The 22516-nt window shown below is 38.6% G+C and overlaps 2 protein-coding genes across 4 annotated transcripts; both read left to right on the top strand.

The window, feature by feature from the left end:
• The first annotated feature begins 387 nt into the window (after positions 1-387).
• On the top strand, positions 388-9378 carry bcl6b (BCL6B transcription repressor). Of its 2 annotated transcripts, none has more exons than XM_079865200.1 (12): positions 388-606; positions 1221-1276; positions 1528-1732; positions 2598-2831; positions 5159-5305; positions 5428-5623; positions 6163-6383; positions 6473-6576; positions 6669-6809; positions 7174-7304; positions 7391-7528; positions 8685-9378. In XM_079865200.1, the coding sequence occupies exons 2-12, from the start codon at positions 1252-1254 to the stop codon at positions 8832-8834; spliced, it is 1692 nt and encodes a 563-aa protein (XP_079721326.1). In that variant the 5' UTR covers positions 388-606; positions 1221-1251; the 3' UTR covers positions 8835-9378. The 2 variants fall into 2 exon arrangements, with proteins under 2 accessions (XP_079721326.1, XP_079721327.1); XM_079865201.1 differs by having other exon boundaries at positions 505-606; positions 6166-6383.
• Positions 9379-13028: 3650 nt separating this feature from the next.
• slc16a13 (solute carrier family 16 member 13) lies at positions 13029-19436 on the top strand. 2 transcript variants are annotated; one of them, XM_079866717.1, is made up of 6 exons: positions 13029-13185; positions 14710-14960; positions 15072-15215; positions 15304-15560; positions 16549-17074; positions 18936-19436. In XM_079866717.1, exons 2-6 carry the CDS (start codon positions 14726-14728, stop codon positions 19286-19288), a joined length of 1515 nt encoding a protein of 504 aa, XP_079722843.1. In that variant the 5' UTR covers positions 13029-13185; positions 14710-14725; the 3' UTR covers positions 19289-19436. The 2 variants fall into 2 exon arrangements, with proteins under 2 accessions (XP_079722843.1, XP_079722844.1); XM_079866718.1 differs by having other exon boundaries at positions 13108-13185; positions 14719-14960.
• The last annotated feature ends 3080 nt before the right edge of the window (positions 19437-22516 follow it).

Genomic DNA, 22516 nt, shown 5'->3' with positions numbered 1-22516 from the left:
TTGCTGAACTCCTGGACAGTGTTGACAGGACTTCTGACCCGTTGACAATGTGCACAAGCCCACGCAATGACACACTCTGACACACACAAACCAACATTCCCTGGATTCTTCACATCCATACAAACATTTACAAAACACACGCACCATGCATCAAAAAGCACTCTACCCATTTTCCTGTCATCATTAAACACAAAAGGGCTCTAATACACAACTATAAATACTGACACACGGGGGCCTGGAGCCTTTTCCCGCTGAGCTTCCAGCGCGTGGGCAGAGTAAGGAAGGTGGAGAAGAGGATTCGGGATGGGGTTTTCCCACCCTGATCAGAGACCATCGAGATCCCGCATTCAGTCATTATAAGAAACGCCACAAAACTGACCTGGGAGCAGTGTGAAAAGGCAGCTCAACGAACACAGGAAATAAACACCCTGACTGAATGAGACTTCCTGCACTGCGTTATAAAGGATACTCTCTCTTAGGTCAGACCGGTCAGTTTTCCAGAGACACGTTTGAGTGAGAGAGTCTAGACCGTGTGTGTGAAACTGGGATCAGAAGAGAGGAGCTGTAAGAACAGGGCGGTGTGTGTTCTCGTCCCTGCTGGTCGGGGTGAGTTCTCAATTCAGTCTTTTTAATGCATATCTATATTGGATAGATATTTCTTGCAGACAAATATTTTGTACTTGAATTCAAATTTTTACTTAGTTTTTTTTAAAAATGTGATGCTTTGGATTATACTTTTTGATGTTCAAACCACCTGCAAAATGTGGGGAAAATCCCTTTGCATCCTCATGCACAACTAAGGAGGTTTTAGGGGGTGAGGCAAAATACTAATGAATGAATGATAACGTGGTCATTTTTTCACTGTCCTCAAATCCTGCAGTTTTTTTTTTTTTTTTTACTCTGAATTATTATGATGTGTTTAATTTTTAAAAGGGCTGTCTGGAGTTTAGTAATTTTATAATAATTCAATTTTATAAAGTTTTACTGATTTGCTAATTAAATATTGCCACTGCTAACTGAACTAATGCAATAGTCAGTGCATCACATTTTTTATTGTGCATGATATTTTATGGTTTTGCAGAATGATGTATCAGTGAAGTGGTTCATAAATGACATGCATGTTTGTTTGTTTGTTTGTTTGTTTTTTAAAGATGTTTACTTTTTTACTTGTTATTAAACTTGGTGTATGTGGGTTACAATGATTTGTTTTTTGATGGCAGGTACGAGTAGGGAGCTGGCCTCCCCAAATAGATGCTTCTGAATCTCATTTTGCCAGGTAAAAATATTCTTATGTTTACTAAACATATTTTATGATTACTATAAAGCTTCACAGGATCATAATTCAAATAAGTAGACTATATTGTTATATATATTATAAATACATATTATTATGGATATTATGGATATCAATAGACATATTTTAATTATTTAAATCATTTTTTGCTAACTGTAATATAATGCAACAATATTATCTGTAGAGCTTAATTATTAGAAAATAATATGTTTACAATATTCTTTATCAAATAGCAAAACAAATGCAGATGGAAGAGGAACACGGAAGCCCGCATGTGATGGAGGTGAAGAAAGGCTACATTAAGGAGTTCACCCGCCACTCCAACGACGTGCTGCTGAACTTAAACGAGCTGCGGCATCGCGACATCCTCACCGACGCCACGCTGCTCGTGGGCTCCGCCACGCTGCGCGCGCACTGCGCCGTGCTCATCGCATGCAGGTCGGGCATCAGGGAGTGCCAGATCATTCACTTTCTCCCGCCCTCCCTCACTTCTTCTTTCCTGTCCACCTCCGCCATTTTTCCTGTTTGTGCCAAGATTAGCTTTTTTCTTCTTCTTCTGTAGACAGTTAGCTCACTCCTGTCCTGCATGAGATCATATTCAGCCCCGCGGCACACACACCGCTTTTGTTTCACAAGTAGCTATTGTACTATTGTACTATTGTAAGCAGATACGCTTTTGTATGGAAGGCCACATCCGCCACAGAATGCTGAAATTATGACATAAAACGTTATTATTGACAAATTAAGTCACAATTATAAGATTAAAATGTTGAAATCATGACAAACATTAGAAATTATTACAGTTATAATTTTAACTTTTTCCCATAACTTTTTCCCTTGGGATAGAAATTCGAAATTATGACATAAATGCCCAAATTATGACATAAAAATGTGAAATTATGACAAAACATCTTATTTTTGAAATGGTCATGACAGTCATCATTTTGACTTTTTATCTAATAATAGAGATAAAGAGTTGAAATTATGAGATAGAAATAAAAATATATGACTGTCAATAAAGTCAAAAATATGACTTTTTGTCATAATATCACATTTTAATGTCATGATTATGACTTTTAAGTCATAATTTCATTCCCCCTGTCATAATTATGATTTTTGAGATAAAATGTTGTTATGATTTAGTGTCTCATAATTTAGATTTTTTATGTCATATCATAAATATAATTTGCATTAGCATGCTTTGAGTGGAAATGGGCTTCCACGTTTGTCAGAGTTTGCAGTCAGTTGAAAGTGTTTTTATCCCACTTTCGATACTTTTTCTTACACATCTGTTTTCCCACAGTGGATTCTTCTACACTCTGTTCTCTCGTCGAGCGGCCGGTGCCTGCGGTGAGCGGGTGTTCTCTCTTGCCCTGCCGGAGGGCCTGGACTCAGGCAGCGTGTCTCTGCTGCTGGACTTCATGTACACCTCCTGCCTCCCTCTCACGCCCCGCACAGTCTCTGGAGTGCTCGCCGCTGCCTCCTACCTGCAGATGGAGCACGTGGCAGACACCTGCCGAGCATTTATCCAGCACAGGTGAGACTGAACACCAAAGCAATGAAGGTAGTGCACACAGAACACTGACAGCGATTCGCAGTGAAAAAACGACGCAAAGATTTCTGGTGACATGAGTGACTGATGCTACAAATTTAAACAGAGCTTAACTTTATGCAAATAACCAACAATATGATGCAACAACTTGCCTGTACATTCTTAAAAATAAAGGTTCTTTATTGGCATTTATGGTTCCATGAAGAACCCAAAGTTTCTCGGGGGAACGCAATAGTTTTTGCAAGGGAACCCAAAGTTTCCCGAATGCAATAATGCAATAGTTTTTGCGAGAGATCGCAACGTTTCTATGTGGAACGCAGTAGTTTTTGCAAGGGAACGCAACGTTCCTCAGGGGAACGCGATAGTTTTTGCAAGGGAACGCGAAGTTTCTCAGGGGAACGCAATAGTTTTTGCAAGGGAACGCAACGTTTCTCAGGGGAACGCAATAGTTTTTGCAAGGGAACGCGAAGTTTCTTGGGGGAACGCAATAGTTTTTGCAAGGGAATGCGAAGTTTCTTGGGGGAACGGAATAGTTTTGCAAGGGAACGCAAAGTTTCTTGGGGGAACGCAATAGTTTTTGCAAGGGAACGCAACGTTCCTCAGGGGAACGCAATAGTTTTTGCAAGGGAACGCGAAGTTTCTTGGGGGAACGCAATAGTTTTTGCAAGGGAACGCAACGTTTCTCAGGGGAACGCAATAGTTTTTGCAAGGGAACGCGAAGTTTCTTGGGGGAACGCAATAGTTTTTGCAAGGGAACGCAACGTTCCTCAGGGGAACGCAATAGTTTTTGCAAGGGAACGCGAAGTTTCTTGGGGGAACGCAATAGTTTTTGCAAGGGAATGCGAAGTTTCTTGGGGGAACGGAATAGTTTTGCAAGGGAACGCAATAGTTTTTGCAAGGGAACGCAATGTTTCTCAGACGAACGCAATAGTTTTGCAAGGGAACGCAACGTTTCTCAGGGGAATGCAATAGTTTTTGCAAGGGAACGTGAAGTTTCTCAGGCAAACGCAATAGTTTTTGCAAGGGAACGTGAAGTTTCTCAGGGGAACGCAATAGTTTTGCAAGGGAACGCGAAGTTTCTTGGGGGAACGCAATAGTTTTTGCAAGGGAACGCAACGTTTCTCAGGGGAACGCAATAGTTTTTGCAAGGGAACGTGAAGTTTCTCAGGGGAACGCAATAGTTTTGCAAGGGAACGCAAAGTTTCTTGGGGGAACGCAATAGTTTTTGCAAGGGAACGCAACGTTTCTCAGGGGAACGCAATAGTTTTTGCAAGGGAACGCAACGTTTCTTGGGGGAACGCAATAGTTTTTGCAAGGGAACGTGAAGTTTCTTGGGGGAACGCAATAGTTTTTGCAAGGGAACGCAACGTTTCTCAGGGGAACGCAATAGTTTTTGCAAGGGAACGTGAAGTTTCTCAGGGGAATGCAATAGTTTTTGCAAGGGAACGCAATGTTTCTCAGGCAAACGCAATAGTTTTTGCAAGGGAACGCAACGTTTCTCAGGGGAATGCAATAGTTTTTGCAAGGGAACGCAATGTTTCTCAGGCAAACGCAATAGTTTTTGCAAGGGAACGTGAAGTTTCTCAGGGGAACGCAATAGTTTTGCAAGGGAACGCAACGTTTCTCAGGGGAATGCAATAGTTTTTGCAAGGGAACGCAATGTTTCTCAGGCAAACGCAATAGTTTTTGCAAGGGAACGTGAAGTTTCTCAGGGGAACGCAATAGTTTTGCAAGGGAACGCGAAGTTTCTTGGGGGAACGCAATAGTTTTTGCAAGGGAACGCAACGTTTCTCAGGGGAACGCAATAGTTTTTGCAAGGGAACGTGAAGTTTCTCAGGGGAACGCAATAGTTTTGCAAGGGAACGCAAAGTTTCTTGGGGGAACGCAATAGTTTTTGCAAGGGAACGCAACGTTTCTCAGGGGAACGCAATAGTTTTTGCAAGGGAACGCAACGTTTCTTGGGGGAACGCAATAGTTTTTGCAAGGGAACGTGAAGTTTCTTGGGGGAACGCAATAGTTTTTGCAAGGGAACGCAACGTTTCTCAGGGGAACGCAATAGTTTTTGCAAGGGAACGTGAAGTTTCTTGGGGGAACGCAATAGTTTTTGCAAGGGAACGCAATGTTTCTCAGGGGAACACAATAGTTTTTGCAAGAGAACGCAAAGTTTCTCGGGGGAACGCAATAGTTTTTGCAAGAGAACGCAATGTTTCTCAGGGGAACGCAATAGTTTAGAAGTTTTGAAACAAATTTTTTCTTCCCATCTCACTTTCATGATGCATAAACAGACCAAAAGTTTGTTCTTTTCTCTGCAGTGAAAGGATCACCGTGAGTCCCTCTTTGATGGAGCCAGCCTCCAGAGCGCCTCTCGGTGGAAGATCACCACCTGCTCATCCCACCATCTTCTCCTCCCCCTCCAGGCCCGATGCTGAGGCAGGAGATCCCATCCCAGACCGAGCCAGGTAAAAGGCTTATAGAGGGAATGTAGAATATTATTGTGTTTGAATGCATTTGACACTTCCACTATATCCCATCTCAAAAATGATTATCAAAAGGTTATAAAATACATCAACTGTATCTACAGGATTCCAGGTGAGAGCTTTGCCTCGCTGGATCCAGGAACTGGCCTGATTGCTATCCCCAAGTCTCAGACCCTAAAATTAGAGGAATCATCACCTCCAACCCCCTCCACACCATCCCCAGACAGTCCTTCCCAGTCCAGCGGGCAGCCCAACTCTCCTGCTGAGTCCAGCGGCTGCAGTCTCTCTCCTCAACTAAAGGTGTGCATGTTTATGAATGATTTATCTGTGCATATTATTATTATTTTTTAAAATTCATGTGGAGTCTTAATCTTTAATCAAATACGTTAACCTCCCCTCCCCCTCTAAACAAGTGTCATGGCAGAGGGTAGGACTAAAAATCCTGACATTCAAATATGCCTCCATTTAGTTAGCAATGCCCAACTTCTTACGATCCAATCAATTCCTGAGAATTGCTGTAAGTTACCGAAAGCAGAACCACACATGAAAATCAGCAACACGGTTTACACGCATTAATCCGTCACTCTCACACTGCATGACGTGACAGACAAGTAATCCAGTCCTGTTCTGTTTACATAGCGTTGGTTTTCCGAGAATGTAGTTCTGACTCCTGAAAATTTACGGGTGTGAGTTCGGTTATAGATTACGGTTTTCACTCCCATAAATAGCAGAGCTGTGTGTGTGTGTGAATGTAACCGTGTAAAGGACTCAAATAGGGCTGACAACTGTATTCTGTTGCTGTGTGAACGTGGTGTAATTGTAATGTTTCATCCTTACAGAAGAGATCTGAATCTAAACCAACTCCTGACCCAAAGGCCTGCAACTGGAAGAAGTACAAGTATATTGTCCTCAACCCTCTGTGTGCCACACCTATAAAGGAGGAGGGGCCTGGAGAGGAGCGTCAAGCACAAAGCCACGCCCCCTTTGTCAGTGATAGGATGGAAGATCCTAAAACAGCAAATAACATTTGGACAGGGGAGGAGCCTGGAATTAATAATAGGTGTGTTTAGTCTCTTTTGACTTAACTGATTAAAGAACTTTTGATGTAATTGATTAAAAATGTATTGACCATTGTTTTATTTCTTCTAGGAAAACTTTGCATCTTCCATACAATATGTCACAGCAAAAATATCCCCATCATGTTGTGGACCGTCGTTTGCAACCCCTGGCCCTTTCGATCAGTGAGGATAAAGGTCAGTGAGCATCTCTTAACTTTACTATGAATAGCTGTGCTTACAAAAATAAACAATCTTATCTTATTTTTCATCCTCTTTCTTTTAAAAAGGTCTCTGCAGTCCTTATGTTTGCACCCAAATAGCCAATCAGAATCCTTTATTGGGCCAACATCCAATCAAGTTTGAGAACCTCTCTGCACAGCTCAGTTACACTGGAAATCAAGGCACAAACACAAAGCCTTCCTGCTCAGGTGAGGCGGTTGACTAAAGTTGACTGTAAAAAAAATATTGTTGGTTTAACTTAAAAAAATTAGTGACCTGGTTGCCTTAATTTTAAGTTCATCGAAATAAAAAATTTGGTTTAATCAACAAAAATTCTAAATATTATGTTACCTGAACCACATTAATTATCTAGGTTGCTTTGACAAAAGAAAAAAGTTGTAATAAAAAATCATGAAAATATTTTTTTACAGTGTACAACTTATGCTTGTGGAACTTATTTTTTTAGATTATCTGTTTTATTTATTTATGTATGCACTATATAAAATAAAGTTAATATTATTACTGACTTGTATCTCATTCCTTATATCTCTCTTATGCTCTCGCTGACTCCAGGAGACAAGCCCTACCGCTGTAATGTGTGTGGGGCGCAGTTCAACCGGCCCGCGAATTTGAAGACTCATTCCCGCATCCACTCGGGAGAAAAGCCCTACCGCTGCGACACATGCGGCGCCAGATTTGTCCAGGTACATCTGCGCAGGATTGCATGTATCATTCTTATTTTTGAGCATTTAAAAGGATATTCTTGAAAAATGCATGATGTGTGTTGCAGGTCGCTCACCTGCGCGCTCATGTTCTGATCCACACCGGAGAGAAGCCGTACCCATGTAACACCTGTGGAACACGTTTCCGACACCTGCAGACGCTGAAGAGCCACCTGCGCATCCACACCGGAGAGAAGCCGTACAGCGTCAGTATACTTCAACATATACATTTTAATATCTTTATATATATATATATATATATATATATATACATATACATATTTAAAACAGCCCTGCATCTTTAAAAATCTCATAATTTGCAAAAAAGGCCTAATATAATCTAATTTGATGATGCTGCGTTCAAAATTATGAATAAAAACTTTCCATTATGTAGTTTTTTTTCTTCACAAAATAAGACTAAAGATTTGTTCAATTTTATATATATATATATATTGTTTTTTTCTTCTCTATTTTGACGTGAAACGGCTTCTCGAACAAGAAAAAATGTAGGGCGGGACTTGATTTTGTGCTTTGGGAATTGATTGGATGGTTGTGGTTTGCTATTGGTCGATCTCATGTGAGTGACAGGTTGCCCCGCCCTCACGCCAGTAAACACGTCATCAGAGAAGAGATGTTGCTGCAAGAGAGAGGGGAAGATATTTTGATTAAAGATTACGAGGGCACATGAACGAATGCAATGTATACTGCAATGTTCCATGAAAAACAAGAATTATCAATTTTGACTTTAACTTGCAGTCTGTGAAGGAGTGGAAAAACATTTTCAAAATAAATAAGCTTTTTTCCCCTCAAAATCTGTAATTTTATGTCGCTTTTTGGATGTCGTGTAAATCTCCCACAGATTTAGCAGACAACATCTGTCACTGTTCATAATTCTAACCTTGAAATCGAGGATTAGACATATTTCATACATTGAGATTGGTCTAATTTGCTACTGAAAAGTAAGATTGATTACCCCTAACTGACTGCTAGTTAGTCATACTAGTTCTTAAGACACAGTCTTAACACAATGGCTATGTTTATGCAGCTGGCCCCTGGTGATTAAGGGATAATTCAAAGACTTCTTCACCAAAATGATTGTCAAAGCAAAAAATGCTATGAAATGCATATCATATTTTTTGAGAATGTGTGACGTGCTCAAGCAAAACAAATACTACTTTTGGATTCAGCATCCCAAAATTAGCGAGAAATAAGTTGGTTTAACTTCATTCAGCAAATATGATGTAGGCAGGTATAATATGTATATTTTATTAATTTATATATATATATTTTTACATTTATGAACTACAACTTTAAATTAAGGTATGCTGAAATCTCACTCTCGCCTCTAATCTTTTCTTCCAGTGTGAGAAATGTCACCTGCACTTCCGTCATAAGAGCCAGCTGAGGCTCCATCTGAGACAGAAGCACGGCGCGATCACCAACACCAAGATCCGCTACAAGGTTCTGACGGACCCGTACCAACCTGGACCCACCCTGCTGCAAGCTGGCTGAGGGACACGGTCAACATCGCAGGCGCCGTAGCTAAATGCTCACTCTGAACATCCAAACGTTTAGGCTGAAGATTGATGGATCTACGAACCAGTATTGTAAAGAGTTTAAAGAGGTGGAGTGCTGCATTCGAGGACAGCTTGACTAAAATATACCAATGAATGTAGTCTTCCAAGAATGCAGCACTCCTGCACTAGATGTGCTGACTGTTACCTTTTATTATTTGTTCAAATATTATTATTTATTTTGCTTTGCTATGCATACTTTCTCTTCCTCATGCTATTTAATCATATTTTATGCTGTTGCAACAAGTATTTTGTCGTCATATTGGCAGGGGAAATGGTGCATATCGTTGTCAAAAAGTAAGTATGTAGCCCTGTTCAGATTGTAATTGTTTCTCAGGGGGGGGGGGGACACTAAATGAATTGTGTATTAGCATGACTAATCATTTTACTAGTCGGCAAAGTATCCAGCCAGGTCAAATTTTAACCTTATGTAAATAAGAAGTTGTGTTAAAAAAAATGTTCCTGCTAATTTCCACATTGGTAAAAAAAACAAACAAACAAAAAAAAAAAATACATAATTTGGAAAGATAAAACGCAAGACCATTTAGGGATAGTTCACCCAAAAATGAAAATTCTGTCATCATTTACCCTCCCTCAAGTTATTCCAAACCTGTATGAATTTCTTTCTTCTGCTAAACACAAAAGAAGATATTTTAAAGAAGGTTGGTAATTAAACAGTTGCTGGTCCCCATTGACATCCATAGTATTTTTTTTCCTACTATGGAAGTCAATGGGGTCGTTTGGTTACCGACTTTCTTCAAAAAATCTTCTTTTGTGTTCAACAGAAGAAAGAAAGTCATACAGGTTTGGAACAACTTGAGGGAGAGTAAATGATGACAGAATTTTCATTTTTGGGTGAGCTATCCCTTTAAACCATTTGAATGCTCAAGCTTTATCACTGAGGAGCCATGCAGATTTATTTTTCCAGACATACCCATGAGAAACAACTGCCATCCGAATAGGGATTAAAGGTTTGTTCACACCAAGAGCGATAACTATAACGAAACCTATATTAGCGTTCAAACCAGTTCTGTTTATTCTGCAGTTTTGTCGTCTGTCCCTTTAAATGCTCGAGCTCTGAAAGCAGGATGGATTCTGATTGGCTGTCAATGTTTTTATCGCTTATCGACATCATGTCACTGTGTTGTTATCGTTATAGCTGTGGTGTGAACTCTGCTATTCTTTTATATTTAGAACAATTTTTAGAACTATATCTTTATCTATATCGTTATAGTAGTTATCGTCCTTGGTGTGAAACGAGTCCTAAGACAGTGAATCAGGTGAATTGAAAATACTTCAGTAGCCTACATACATTATTATGGAAGGATATGTAAAATTAATTTTGCTGTTGTGATTTAAAGATGGTTTGTGGCAGAGTGTGAAGATGTTTATTAGGAGTTCAGATTGGAGATGTAAGAGCTGAATGAAGGTAAAAATGAGTGGATAAGTGGAATTCTGCAAGATTGTAGGAAAGACTATGAAGGGAAGACGGATAAAGAAGAACAGAAGTGCAATTAAGGAATTAAGCATGTTTGAGAAAGAAGAGAAAAACGACTTTTTTATTAATCAATATGCTGTCATCTGTTTATTTATTATTATTTCTTTATTAATTGTTCTGCCCAAATAGTGTTCTTATTTGTTAATGAATCCATTCTGGTCCAATCACCAGAATGTCAAACTCAAATATAACTTCTTAGTTATTAATATTTACCAGTTATTTAGTATTGTAATGTACTAATTTAAAAGGCCTGGAGCCTATTTCTGTTTAAGTAACAAGAAGAAAATTTGTAGAGGATTAGACTCTCAATGTATCTTTTTTTTAATGATACTTGTGTTTTTTTAGAGGCCATTTCAAGATTTTAATGATGTATTATAGTTTCCAAGAGTCCAAGCAGGTTGAGGACTCACCAGTCAAACTAATATACATGTAAAGAAGAGTGATGATGATGATGATGATGATGAGGATAATGATATCAACAAAATTGTATTGCGCTCTTTTGCTGGACAAAGACAAGACCTATTTTATATAAATTAAAGTTAAATTAATTTCTTGTTATTGTGTGTGTGTCTGCTGTTCTCATGCAATCCTGCCTCTTCACAATCACATGAACGAATTGGGAGAGTCTCACAATTATATAGTAGTCAACTTAGTAAGCAGCATATACAAATGTTTCACTACAAGTTCAAATCTAGCTTGCCAATGCCTGTCTGATTCTTGGAGCCTAGAAGAACAAAGAATTCCCCTCTTAGCCCTTCCTTCCTTCGATTAGCTCACGACTGTTACCCCTTGACTCACCCTAAAGCGCCTCAGCTTCTCTACGGGTGCTGCTGAAATACGAACAATGGAGCGACTGGCACCTGTTTCCGGCCTTAAACAAAAACCGGCCATGCGCACACACACACACACACACACACACACTACCTGTCCATCAATATATGTAGTTGTGTATGGAAGTTTTACCACTTAAAGGGATAGGCTAGTTCTCCCAAAAATGAAAATTCTGTCATTAATTACTTGTTGAATTATTAATTTAATGTCGTTCTAAACCCGTAAGACTTTCATTCATCTTCAAAACACAAATGAAGATCTTTTTGATGAAATCTCTGAGAGATTTCTGTCCCTCCATTGACAGCTACGCAACTACCAATTTGACGCTTCAAAAAGTTGATAAAGAGATCGTAAAACTAATCCATATGAATTGAGTGGTTTAGTCCAGTTTTTTTCTGAAGAGACTTTATTCTGCTTTATATGATGAACAGATTGAATTTAGGCTTTTATTCACATATAAACATTGATCAACTCGCACATCAGTCGTGGTAAACTGAAGCTCAAGCATGTACGCTTGATGTGTGACAGAGGTTTAATTTTTGGGTGAACTATAACTAAGGTTCAAACATTCACTGATGCTCCAGAAGGAAACACGATGCAGTAAGAGGCGGGGGGTGAAAACTTTTGAAAAGGATGAAGATGTAAAAAAAAATCTTATTTTGTGTTAATATAAAAAATATATATATTTAGTACTGTCCTTCGGAAGCAACAGAAGATACTTGCATGTTTCTTGGAAGACAAATTAAGAACAATTTACCTTGATCTTCAAATTAAAAAAGGTTTCACCCCCTGGCTCTTAATGCATCGTGTTTCCTTCTGGAGCATCAGTGAATGTTTGAACCTTTTTTAATAGTTGTGTTTGAGTCTCTCAGTTATCCTCAGTTTGAAAAGATGGATCTCAAAATCATACAGACACTGCTGGAAAACAGGTTCAAACATGCAAAAGATGCAGGATAACTGAAGAATTCACAGGACCTGGAGGATTTTTCTGAAGAACATTGGACAGTTTAACTGATCAGGACAAACAAGGGACTCAACAACACCCATCACAAAAACCACAATGACGACAACAAAAAACAGCCGTGGATCATCCAGGTAACGACACACAGTATTTAAAAATCAGGTATGTAAACTTTGAACGGGGTCATTTTTATAAATTCAGCTTTTTTTCTTCTTTTTTGTCTTGGGGACTATATATTTATATATATTTAATTCAGGACAGTATTAAATTTAAAAATGACATGCATTTTGTATGATTCACACACACACACACACACACACACACACACACACACACACATATATATATATATATACATACATATATATATTTACACATTAGGCCTATATGCATTCACACACACAGACACACACACATACACATACACACTTTTACAATATTGTTAAAATATAGATTTTGCATGAACAATCACATTTTAAACATTCCAGTTTAAAACCAGTTTAGTCCAGTAAACAACCCTGGGCTGTTTTAAGAAATGTTAGCATTTTTTAAGTGTTTGGTAACTGATATAATATCTCTAACCATTAACTGAAACTGTCGCTAGAGGGCATTTAGTTCATGCCCGGCATAGATAACGTTAATATTTTACTGACAGTAGTTAAATGCATGACAGAATGCTGAATGTGCTGTTATTGTCGACTTACTGGACACCTAACATTGCACATGTAGGTCATAAAGTGATCGATGGTAGACTATGCTCTTTAATATTTTAAACTTTAAATGCTAGCTCGTGAGCGCGCTCTGGAGGCGGAGCTTCGCTGAAACTAAACCAGTGTGCTGTCATTCAAGCAGCAGGTGAATTAATGAATAAGTCGAAAATCACCATCGACTATGTGCTTACCAATATTTACCGGTTGTCTATGCATTTAAAAAGAAGATGTTTACCTGATTTGACCTAATCATCATGACTCGAAAGGAAAAGGGGTGATTGGGTTATGGGTGAGTAACGACTGATCTGTTCTGGACACATTCACCTGAAGCAATATCGCATTTTGAAACGGATAACATTTTTTTCGAAAATTTGCACTATCAAATAATTGTATTTTATATGTCATTCACTAAGCAGAAATGTTACATACTGTTTGTCTTAAATGTTTAGTGTTTCATTGTAACACACATGTCTACTACTGCCAAATAATGTATGTGTGGTACGTCCACAATAAATATATATGCCTCAACTGTAATTATAACAACACATTTGGTCTGCAAAATCAAGTCCATGCGTTTGCGTTTGTATTGACGCCATAAATTCGTGAATAACTCGTGTCACTGACACTGTAAAATCCCGTGTGCTAAATATGAACAATGCTAGCGACACATGATTGAATGGGTGTGCTACGTCACTACACAAGAGTTATTTCCTGAATATTAGCTTTGGTCACGTTACCTAATTAATATTTATTAATATCCCATTACTGTTGTTTGATTTGCATTGGGCGTATTTTCACGTGTGAGCAGATTTTTTAAAAAATTTTTTTTTTTACATTATCTAAAAATTAATGTTATACATCCGGAAATCGCGTTTGTAGACCGGTATTTTAAAACTTACATTTAACATCAAGCAACGAAATAAAATGTTTAAAATAATTTTCATTTCCATATTTTTCACATATTTTTTTCCATAATGTTTCTCATCATAAATGTACACGAGCACAAATTAACATTGACAATATTTCACAGGTCCTCAAATTTTGTTGTACATTATAAACATCTGTAAAAAACAAACAAACAAACAAACAAAATAATGTTTGAATAAACATTCAAAGTACACTTTTAAGTGTTAGGCCTACTTTATCTATTTGCTTCTGTAGATTTCAATTACAGTAAATATCTTTAAAGGCCATTTTCTCTAAATTATTATTTTTTCTCCTGCACTGAATCTCCATTTCAGCACTTTTACATACACCAAACCTTACAGTTTTATTCATATCTATATTCTGAAGGATTTTACTGAGGGGTTTACATATGTAATTTGCCTGATTTTATACATTTTATTCAATTTTATTATTTTCTGACAGTATTTTCAGATTTATGGTGTGATAAAAAGAAAGATCCTTTAACTCTAATACGTCAATAAAATGAAAAAAATTTTTTTAACCTGGCTTAATTTAGTGTTCATATTTTTATTTTCTGGAAATGTATGCAAATTAGTGCACATTTAATTGCCTAATAATGCCTAATTTTCATATTTAGATATAACATTTCAGAAAACTTTTTTTTCATTTTCAACTTTCTTTAGTGTGTAATGTTGCTGTTTGAGCATGAAAAAGGTCTTACATAGACAGTTACAAAGCACAAAGACACTATTTTTCTCTATATCTGTAAGCATGGTTTCTGAACTCCCTCATTTAAATAATTCCTGCCCAAGGCATAAACAAAAATAAAGGGGCAGGGCATGAAAACCTCTTCTCGTAGAGTCCAAAAACAAAATCAAGACTTTCAAATCATGGTCTCTTTAATCAGTCTCTTCAGTGCAAAGATGGAAAAGCCCCAAGAGAGGCCGGAAACGCAGCAGTCGTCCCCGCTGATGGCGGCACCTGATGGGGGTTGGGGCTGGGTGGTGGTGGGGTCTCTTTTCGTGACATCCGCCCTGGTGTTTGGGATCATCCGCAGTCTGGGCGTCTTCTTCGTGGAGTTTGTGCAGTACTTCGATGAGAGTGCTCAGGCAGTGTCTTGGATAACATCCATTGGGTTGGCCATACAACAGCTAATGAGTAAGTTCATATGCACAAATTCGTTCATGACTTATGTCTTTATCGACCAGCACAATATGGTAAAACCACATTTTGTCTTGGCACATGTTAACTGCGTATGTCTGCACACAGGTCCAATAGCTGCAGCCGCATGTAATGTGTATGGAGCTCGTCCAGTTGTTATGATGGGAGGATTCCTCTCAGGCCTGGGATTCATTCTGGGTTCCCAGGCAACATCTCTTTTGCATCTTTACATGACCATGGGATTCATTTCAGGTAGATGCTCTTGTAAATAGTGTCTTTAATATTAGCCAGCTTCAGGATCCTGATTGGTGTTGTTCCTCTCTATGTTGATCGGTGTCAGGTTTAGGCTGGGCGCTGGTCTTCACCCCTACTGTCGCGTCAGTGATGCAGTATTTCACCATGCGGAGATCTCTAGCCATGGGCCTGGGCTTCACAGGCGTCGGTCTTGCCTCTTTCGCCTTCTCCCCGCTTTTTCAATATCTAGTGGAAGTTTACGCCTGGCGTGGGGCCTTGCTTATCCTCGGAGGCCTCAGCTTCAACATGATCGCTTGTGGAGCTCTCATTCGACCTCTAGGGAATCCAAAAGTTGTGGGAAAGGTATGTGCTCTGATATATAAATCAATACAATTACATTAATTGATCAATTGAACAATTAATAATTGAAACATATTAGAATTATTCAATTATATACATTTTTTTATTTAAAATAAATTATTTTTATTTATTAGGGGTGTAATGGTACACAGAAGTCACGGTTCGGAACGTACCTCGGTTTTGGGCTCACGGTTCGGTACGAGTTCGGTGCATTTACATGTCCCCCCCCCCCCCCCGATAAATGATCGATTGAACAATGCTTCCCAGTAAAATGCAATGGCTGTTTTCAGACTTTTTGGTTTGATTAACGTATTGTTTGTAGCTTTCACTGTCATTTTCTTTGCACGTGAGAGTTCATTAACATGCGGTGACAATGGATGCACAAAGTTTAATATTAGGCTTTTTCAAGAAATCAGGGAAAGATGAGTGAGAAGGAGAAAATGAGCCTACTTCACCTTTCCATGAGGAGACCTGAGGTCCCATTTCCAGGACACTCATATTTCATCACTGGACACCAAATGGTTTTGTCTCATTATAACAGCGAAAATAACTTAAAATACTCCATCACTTATGGTCATAAAGACCATGTATGGTCTATTTTTTATTTGTGTACACTCACAATAAAAGCAAAACATTTGGCTTCTGTATAATAAAGAAAACAAACAGCATGTTGCTTGAAGTTTGTGGAGCACGTCACCAAAATGAATCGAAACTCAGCGTATAGGCTACTAGCAAGCTCTTGCGTGACATCTGAACTCTAGTTTTGGGTTGGTGCGTAGGTCGTCTCTTCTTCTTCCGCTCTTTTTCCTGTTATGGCTGTTAGCAAACAGCGTTGCATTACCGCACACGCCCCCTTCTGGACTGGAGTGTGGATCGCCTGTGACTGACTGTATTCACCAAACCGTGACGGTTCCGAGACTAATACATGTACCGTTACACCCCTAATATTTATATTACAGTGATTAATAATTTCTTTTTGTGCTTTTCTCAGACAGAAAACTCGACCAACCTCAACAGATGCTCTTCTTTACCCTCCCGTATCTACGAGTGCTTCGAGCTCTCCCTGCTTTCACACCGAGGCTTCCTCACTTATGCCGTGGCCATCACCTTCTTCAATGCGGGCTACTTCATCCCCTACGTTCATCTGGTGGCCCACAGCCGTAACATTGACTTCACTGAGTACCAGGCAGCCTTTGTGATCTCTGTAACCGGTGTGGCAGATATCGTGGGCCGCGTAGCCTCCGGTTGGGCCTCGGATCTGGGCAAAATGCGGATGCCCCACATGCTGGTGGTGTGGACTGGGTTACTGGGCCTGTTTCTGATGCTCATTCCTGCTGCTGTGAGTTACTCAGGACTGCTGGTTGTGAGTGTGGCCTATGGGTTCTGCGCAGGAGCGATGACGCCGCTGGCCTTCGCGGTGGTGCCGGAGATCGTAGGCATCGAGCGAGTGCTGGGAGCCCTCGGTCTCCTGCAGCTCATTGAGAGCGTTGGAGGGCTTCTGGGAGCACCACTGTCTGGTAGGAGCTCATAAGATTACCGTATCACAATCATTTTATTTAAAGGGTTAGTTCACCCAAAAATTACTCACCCTCATGTTGTTCCAACCCCGTAAGACTTTCGTTCATCTTCGGAACACGAATTAAGATATTTTTGATTAAATCTGAGAGCTGGATCACTCATCCATAGGCTTCTATGTAATTGAAACTTGCCGGCCCAGAAAGTTAGTAAAGACTATGGGTCTCATTCATGAAACATTCGTAAATATACGAGTAAATATGTGAGTGATTTGCGCGTAAAGAGACGTTCCCGAAAACTCTTCTCCTGATTCAAAAATACTTCGTAAACGTCAGATGTGATAGTGAAATGTGTGTGTGTGTTAATGAATTCCAATCGGTCGTAAATGGGATGCGCGTGCACACTCATTCTCAATTACCATAAATCCCGCCCATTAAAGGAGCTGTATGTAAGAAATGTATTTCAATTAATCATAAAATGGCCCTGATATGTCACTGGACATTAAGAAAGCATGTTCATTTCAAATACATATATCACTGACAACAGTAGTACGGCCAGGATATTGTCATTTAAAAAGTGAAGTTGCAGCCCTCAACTGATGTTGATGTTGTCATCTTGTGTTTTGGCCTGAAGTCCCACCCTCCACCTATCTACCAATCACGAAGTCAGTAGTGTTTCGGCATCCGGGTTGCCAGCTCTGCTGCTCTTACCACATCTGCAGCTCCTTGTAGCAGCCTACGTTCCTGCTGGATCCTGCAGCATATCTGGCAACCTCGAGTCAGGGGGGGGGGGGGGGGGGGGGGATACAGTGTGATTGCAGTACCAGTTTTGGCCACAATCTTACATACAGCTCCTTTAAATCCCACTGACAACTATATATGGGCATCATATTATGACACCAAACGAAGGATTTCAACATGTCTTCTCAAAAGCGAATGAAAAAGAAGTTTTATTATCAGAAGTTCAAAACGCCACATTTTATTTTCAAGCGTACATAGTAGTCTCGGCAAGTAAGTCTGCGCGGTCTCTGAAAATACGCCTTTTGCGCAGCGCTCTATCTGCCAAATCTAGCAAAAGCGCTATATCAGCCATCGTAAATGTTTTTTGTTATGCCTGATTTTGGCCATTTTATAGGAAACCATTTCCGTAACAATTAAGGGGCTATTAGTTTGCCCAGCCCTATTGAAAGCAATTAATTATTTGAGTAAAGTGTTCCGTTTGCAGATGCTATTACTGGCTCTCATAATAAAAGTAAAAAGCAAAAACGTATGTAATTACTATATATAATATTTTTTCAAAATGCTGTGTAAATATGTACCCGATTAAGGTGAATTAAAATTATTAATGAGCAAAACGTTCGGATGTTAAAGGCACTATTTACGCGTGGCTGGGAGCAGGTGTAGATTTCTTTCGTACCAACTAACATTTGGAAAATACGAACATTTTAATGAATCCGAAAATTTACGCCAGAACCACTTTACACACGATTTACACAAAAATTCGTTCTGCTCGTGTTTCATGAATGAGACCCAATGTTTAAAATTGTCCAAATGACTACAGTGGCTCAACCATAAGTTTATCAAGCGACGAGAATACTTTTTGTGTGCAAAAAACCCTAAAATAACGACTTTATTCAACTCTTCATATCTCCTGTGTGGGCCTCTGAGTGAGTTCATGTAGTGTAACAGCGCAGCGCTTCTGGGTTGTACGTCAGAGCGTAGGCTCACTATTGGCCAGCATCACACGCATGACCAGCGTTGCGTTGGCCAATAGAAGAAAATGAATAGTTACATTGATACAGCTCTTTAAATTCCCAGTCAGCATTGAAATGATTGTTCCATCTCCATTTCTGTTTTCTCCTAGGCTGGCTGAAGGACTACACTGGGACATACACGGCATCTTTCATCACTGCTGGTGCTTTCCTCGTGTCAGGTACATTGGTTACAATGACTCTTCCCTATTTCTGGTCTTGTACGGCCCCTCCACCCCCATCACCGTCAAAGAAGAAGTCTCAGGATTGCTCCATTGAAGATGGACTACTCAAACCAACTACCTCCGACTCTGTTTCTGAGAAACTGTGCCCCGTGGATGATACGCCTTACTCAGAAAAAGAGTTAAAGATCTGTTCTAAGAGAGATGTTACACATCCAGAGCAAGAGCGAGAAGAAATACCTCAGGAAATGATTCATCTGACTAATTTAAAGGAAACGTTATGATTTTTGTAATGTTAGATTATACCTAATGGTGGTAGTGCTACTTTTTGAAAGGATATTTGCATTATATCAAACAGGATATAGGCAAATGTTTGTATTGGAATCTTGGCCAAAATGGTTTCATGAAATTATCCACTAAAAGTTTTACTGCAAAATGTGGTATAAGTACAAGTTAGTGAGATTTCCCCAATGCCAAATAATATATATGTGTGTATATATATATATATATATATATATATATATATATATATATATTATATAGGTGAAATTTGCTACTAGTTCTTTTTGGATAGTAGCAAGACAATCCAAAGGATGTTCTCAGATTTTGAGAGTTTTGAAAAGCAGCAGTCTAACTTATTTAAAGTTAAATACAAATCTGACTTAATGTCACAAATGTTGTTCATTTAATGATTCCTTTAATAAACAACTAGTAGACATACGCCATGGTAAAACCATGTTTTTTGGACATGCACTATGAAATCAGTGCCCTCTCAAAGTTATACAATACTGTCCTATTGTATAACTTTAAGAGAGGGCACTAATTTCAATCAGCATAAATCCTTATCATGACCTAAATGTAATAAAGTAGCTTTAATTATCATTGAAGACCAGCAATATTGCTGTTATTTTTGATTTTATAATAATGGCAATATACAACCACCAGCAGCTGTGCAGTGTTATTTTAGTATCATTGAGATTATAGTTTTTTTAAATTTTTGTTAGTAAATATTTTGGTGAAATATTTTGGTTTCTCTAGTGAATGTTTTTGCGTTCCAGTTCTTTGCGAGCGAATGCAACGTTTGTCTGGGAACGCAAAAGATGTCATGTTTTTCCTCCTCACCATGTCCCTTTTGGGACTCTGTAGAAGTCAATATTTTTTATTTAATAAAATATCTTTTCATAGTCAATGCAAAATCATCACAAAATAAGGATTTTTGCCGATATTGTCTTAAAACTCCTCTTTTGCGTGGCCATTTCTGAATTTATGGAGGGCACTGTATATTAAATACAATGTTATTACTATCTGACACCATAAAGCTGTTTTATTTCGGAGAAGTATGCTATGCTAAGTATAAATTCTATTTATTTCTAAAATATTATTTTTATTATATTAGAATTTTTTGGATTGTAAGTTATGGTGTCATGTTTGACCTCTGGCACTCTCTGACAGGAATCTGATTATGATGTTTGGTGGAGGAAATGAGGTTTGTGGTTTTTATTAATCGCAGTTACTGCGTTTTGTATTGAAGGCTAGTCAAACATGTTTGCTGCTAGCAAGAACTTTCTCAATTCCAAGCTTTTAACTGCTTGGTCATCACATGTCAGACATGTTGTCACATCAAGCAAAAGCTAAGATAAAGGCAAAACATTTTCTTGTTTGGTGCTAGAGGCTAGTAATAGTATACAAAGACAGGAAGGCAAGCTAATGCTAACGTAGCAATGCTAATCCTGTTCAGCTCCTGAGGTAGAGCATCATTCTTTCACTCTTTCACACACACTTACTTACATTTACTTGATTTCAGCTTTTCTTGTGTTGCATATGGAGAAATATGTTTTCAAGATGTTCTTTTGCATTGTCCGAGACAATTGATGTTATCTTTTTGGGGTCAAATTGCATCTTTTGTGTATTTCAGTGCTATCTTTAAAACTGTGCATATTTTAAAATATTTTATGATGGGGATTTTGCCTAATGCGAAGGGTTTTCACTGTGATGTTCAAGCTCAAGGTCTCAGAATATTGACATACATTATCCACAGAGGTCGCTGACTAAAAACAAATTCACTTATGAATCATTGACCAAAGTGTGTTACAAATTGAGTTCTTCAAAGCATTTTTTGTTTGTTTAAACATTTTATTTGACATAATACAAGAGATTTACTAGTGTATATTAATTTCAACCTTGTTAGTTCTCTACTTCACACGGAAAACCCTTTGAATACTAGTCGGTAATGCTGTTTTAAACACACTTTTCATAAAACCAAACACGTGAGCCTTAATCTTCATAGACTGAGACTCAATGAGCTCAGTCACTGCCAGACTTGCTTTCTCATGTGAGAGGCTCTTATTGCCTTGAGATTGGCCACACACACACACACACACACACACACACACACACGGTTTAACCAACAGACCTCAGTTTGCAGGCATAGCATGAGAAGTGACACACACACACACACACACAGCTTAGCCTATAGACCTCAGTTTGCTGGCATAGCATGAGGTGAAACTCTTCTTGAGGTTGGATCAGGTCAGTTGCATTATAAAGTCAGCAATGCAGTTCAGTCACAGTTGGCCTAGTAGTAGCATTGGTTTGCTTAAGCAGGGCAATGACATTAAACATTTCATCAACTGGTTCTTTGAGCTTTATAGCTTTAGAATGCTAGTTGCCTTTTGATCTAGTTGGAAGGTTGAGTGGAATTTCCAATCTGAGCCGACCAGGTAGTTTTACCTTTTACCAGCCGATATTCACGTGCCTGTTATGCTTTAATTTTCCAGGAAGAGCACTGTGTGTGGTAAGACAGTTGGGTTTTATTGGAACAAATAAATCTGTGTTAAGTAGACTTTAATGTGGTTAATTAAAATGTCTCTTAAGCTTACCAGGGCTGCATTTGTTTGATAAAATTTAGTCATTTTGTGAAATATTATTACAATTTCAAATAACTGTTTACTATTTTAATATGTTTTAAAATGTAATTTATTCCTGTGATCAAAGCTAAAATTTCAGCTGATTTGCTGCTCATGAAACCTTTTTTTTTGTTTTGGAAACTGATAATAATTAAGCGACAAGCCTCTTGAAGGTGTTTTACAGTGGATTTAGAACAGGGCGTTGTAAAACCCCCTTAGCTGTTCTAAATCCACTGTAAAACACAGCTTCAAGGGCGTATTGCTTTTATAAAACGGTTACTCCATAAAAATATTCATTTTAATATTTATTTTATTCATAAAATAAACACAAGCAACAAAAAATATAACGTTATATCACATTTATTCCTCCGCCAAGCAATGTAGTTCCAAAGAGGTTGCTAAGCAACAAAGAATCATAAACGGCAGTTGCGCAGTAATACTAATGTAATGCGGTCACTGGTCTATGTTTGTTGAGTAACAACGGCTTCGAACGCGGCTCAACCAATCAGAATCAAGGACTGGAACTATCTGTTTTATAAATATACATTTTTCAGGATTCTTTGATGAATAGAAAAAAAAATGCATTTGTTTAAAATATGAATCATT

This window comes from Squalius cephalus, assembly GCF_949319135.1.
Source record: "Squalius cephalus genome assembly, chromosome: 3".
NCBI lineage: Eukaryota > Metazoa > Chordata > Actinopteri > Cypriniformes > Leuciscidae > Squalius > Squalius cephalus.
The sequence above is the reverse complement of the archived record's forward strand: the minus strand, read 5'-3'. Positions and strand labels throughout refer to the sequence as shown.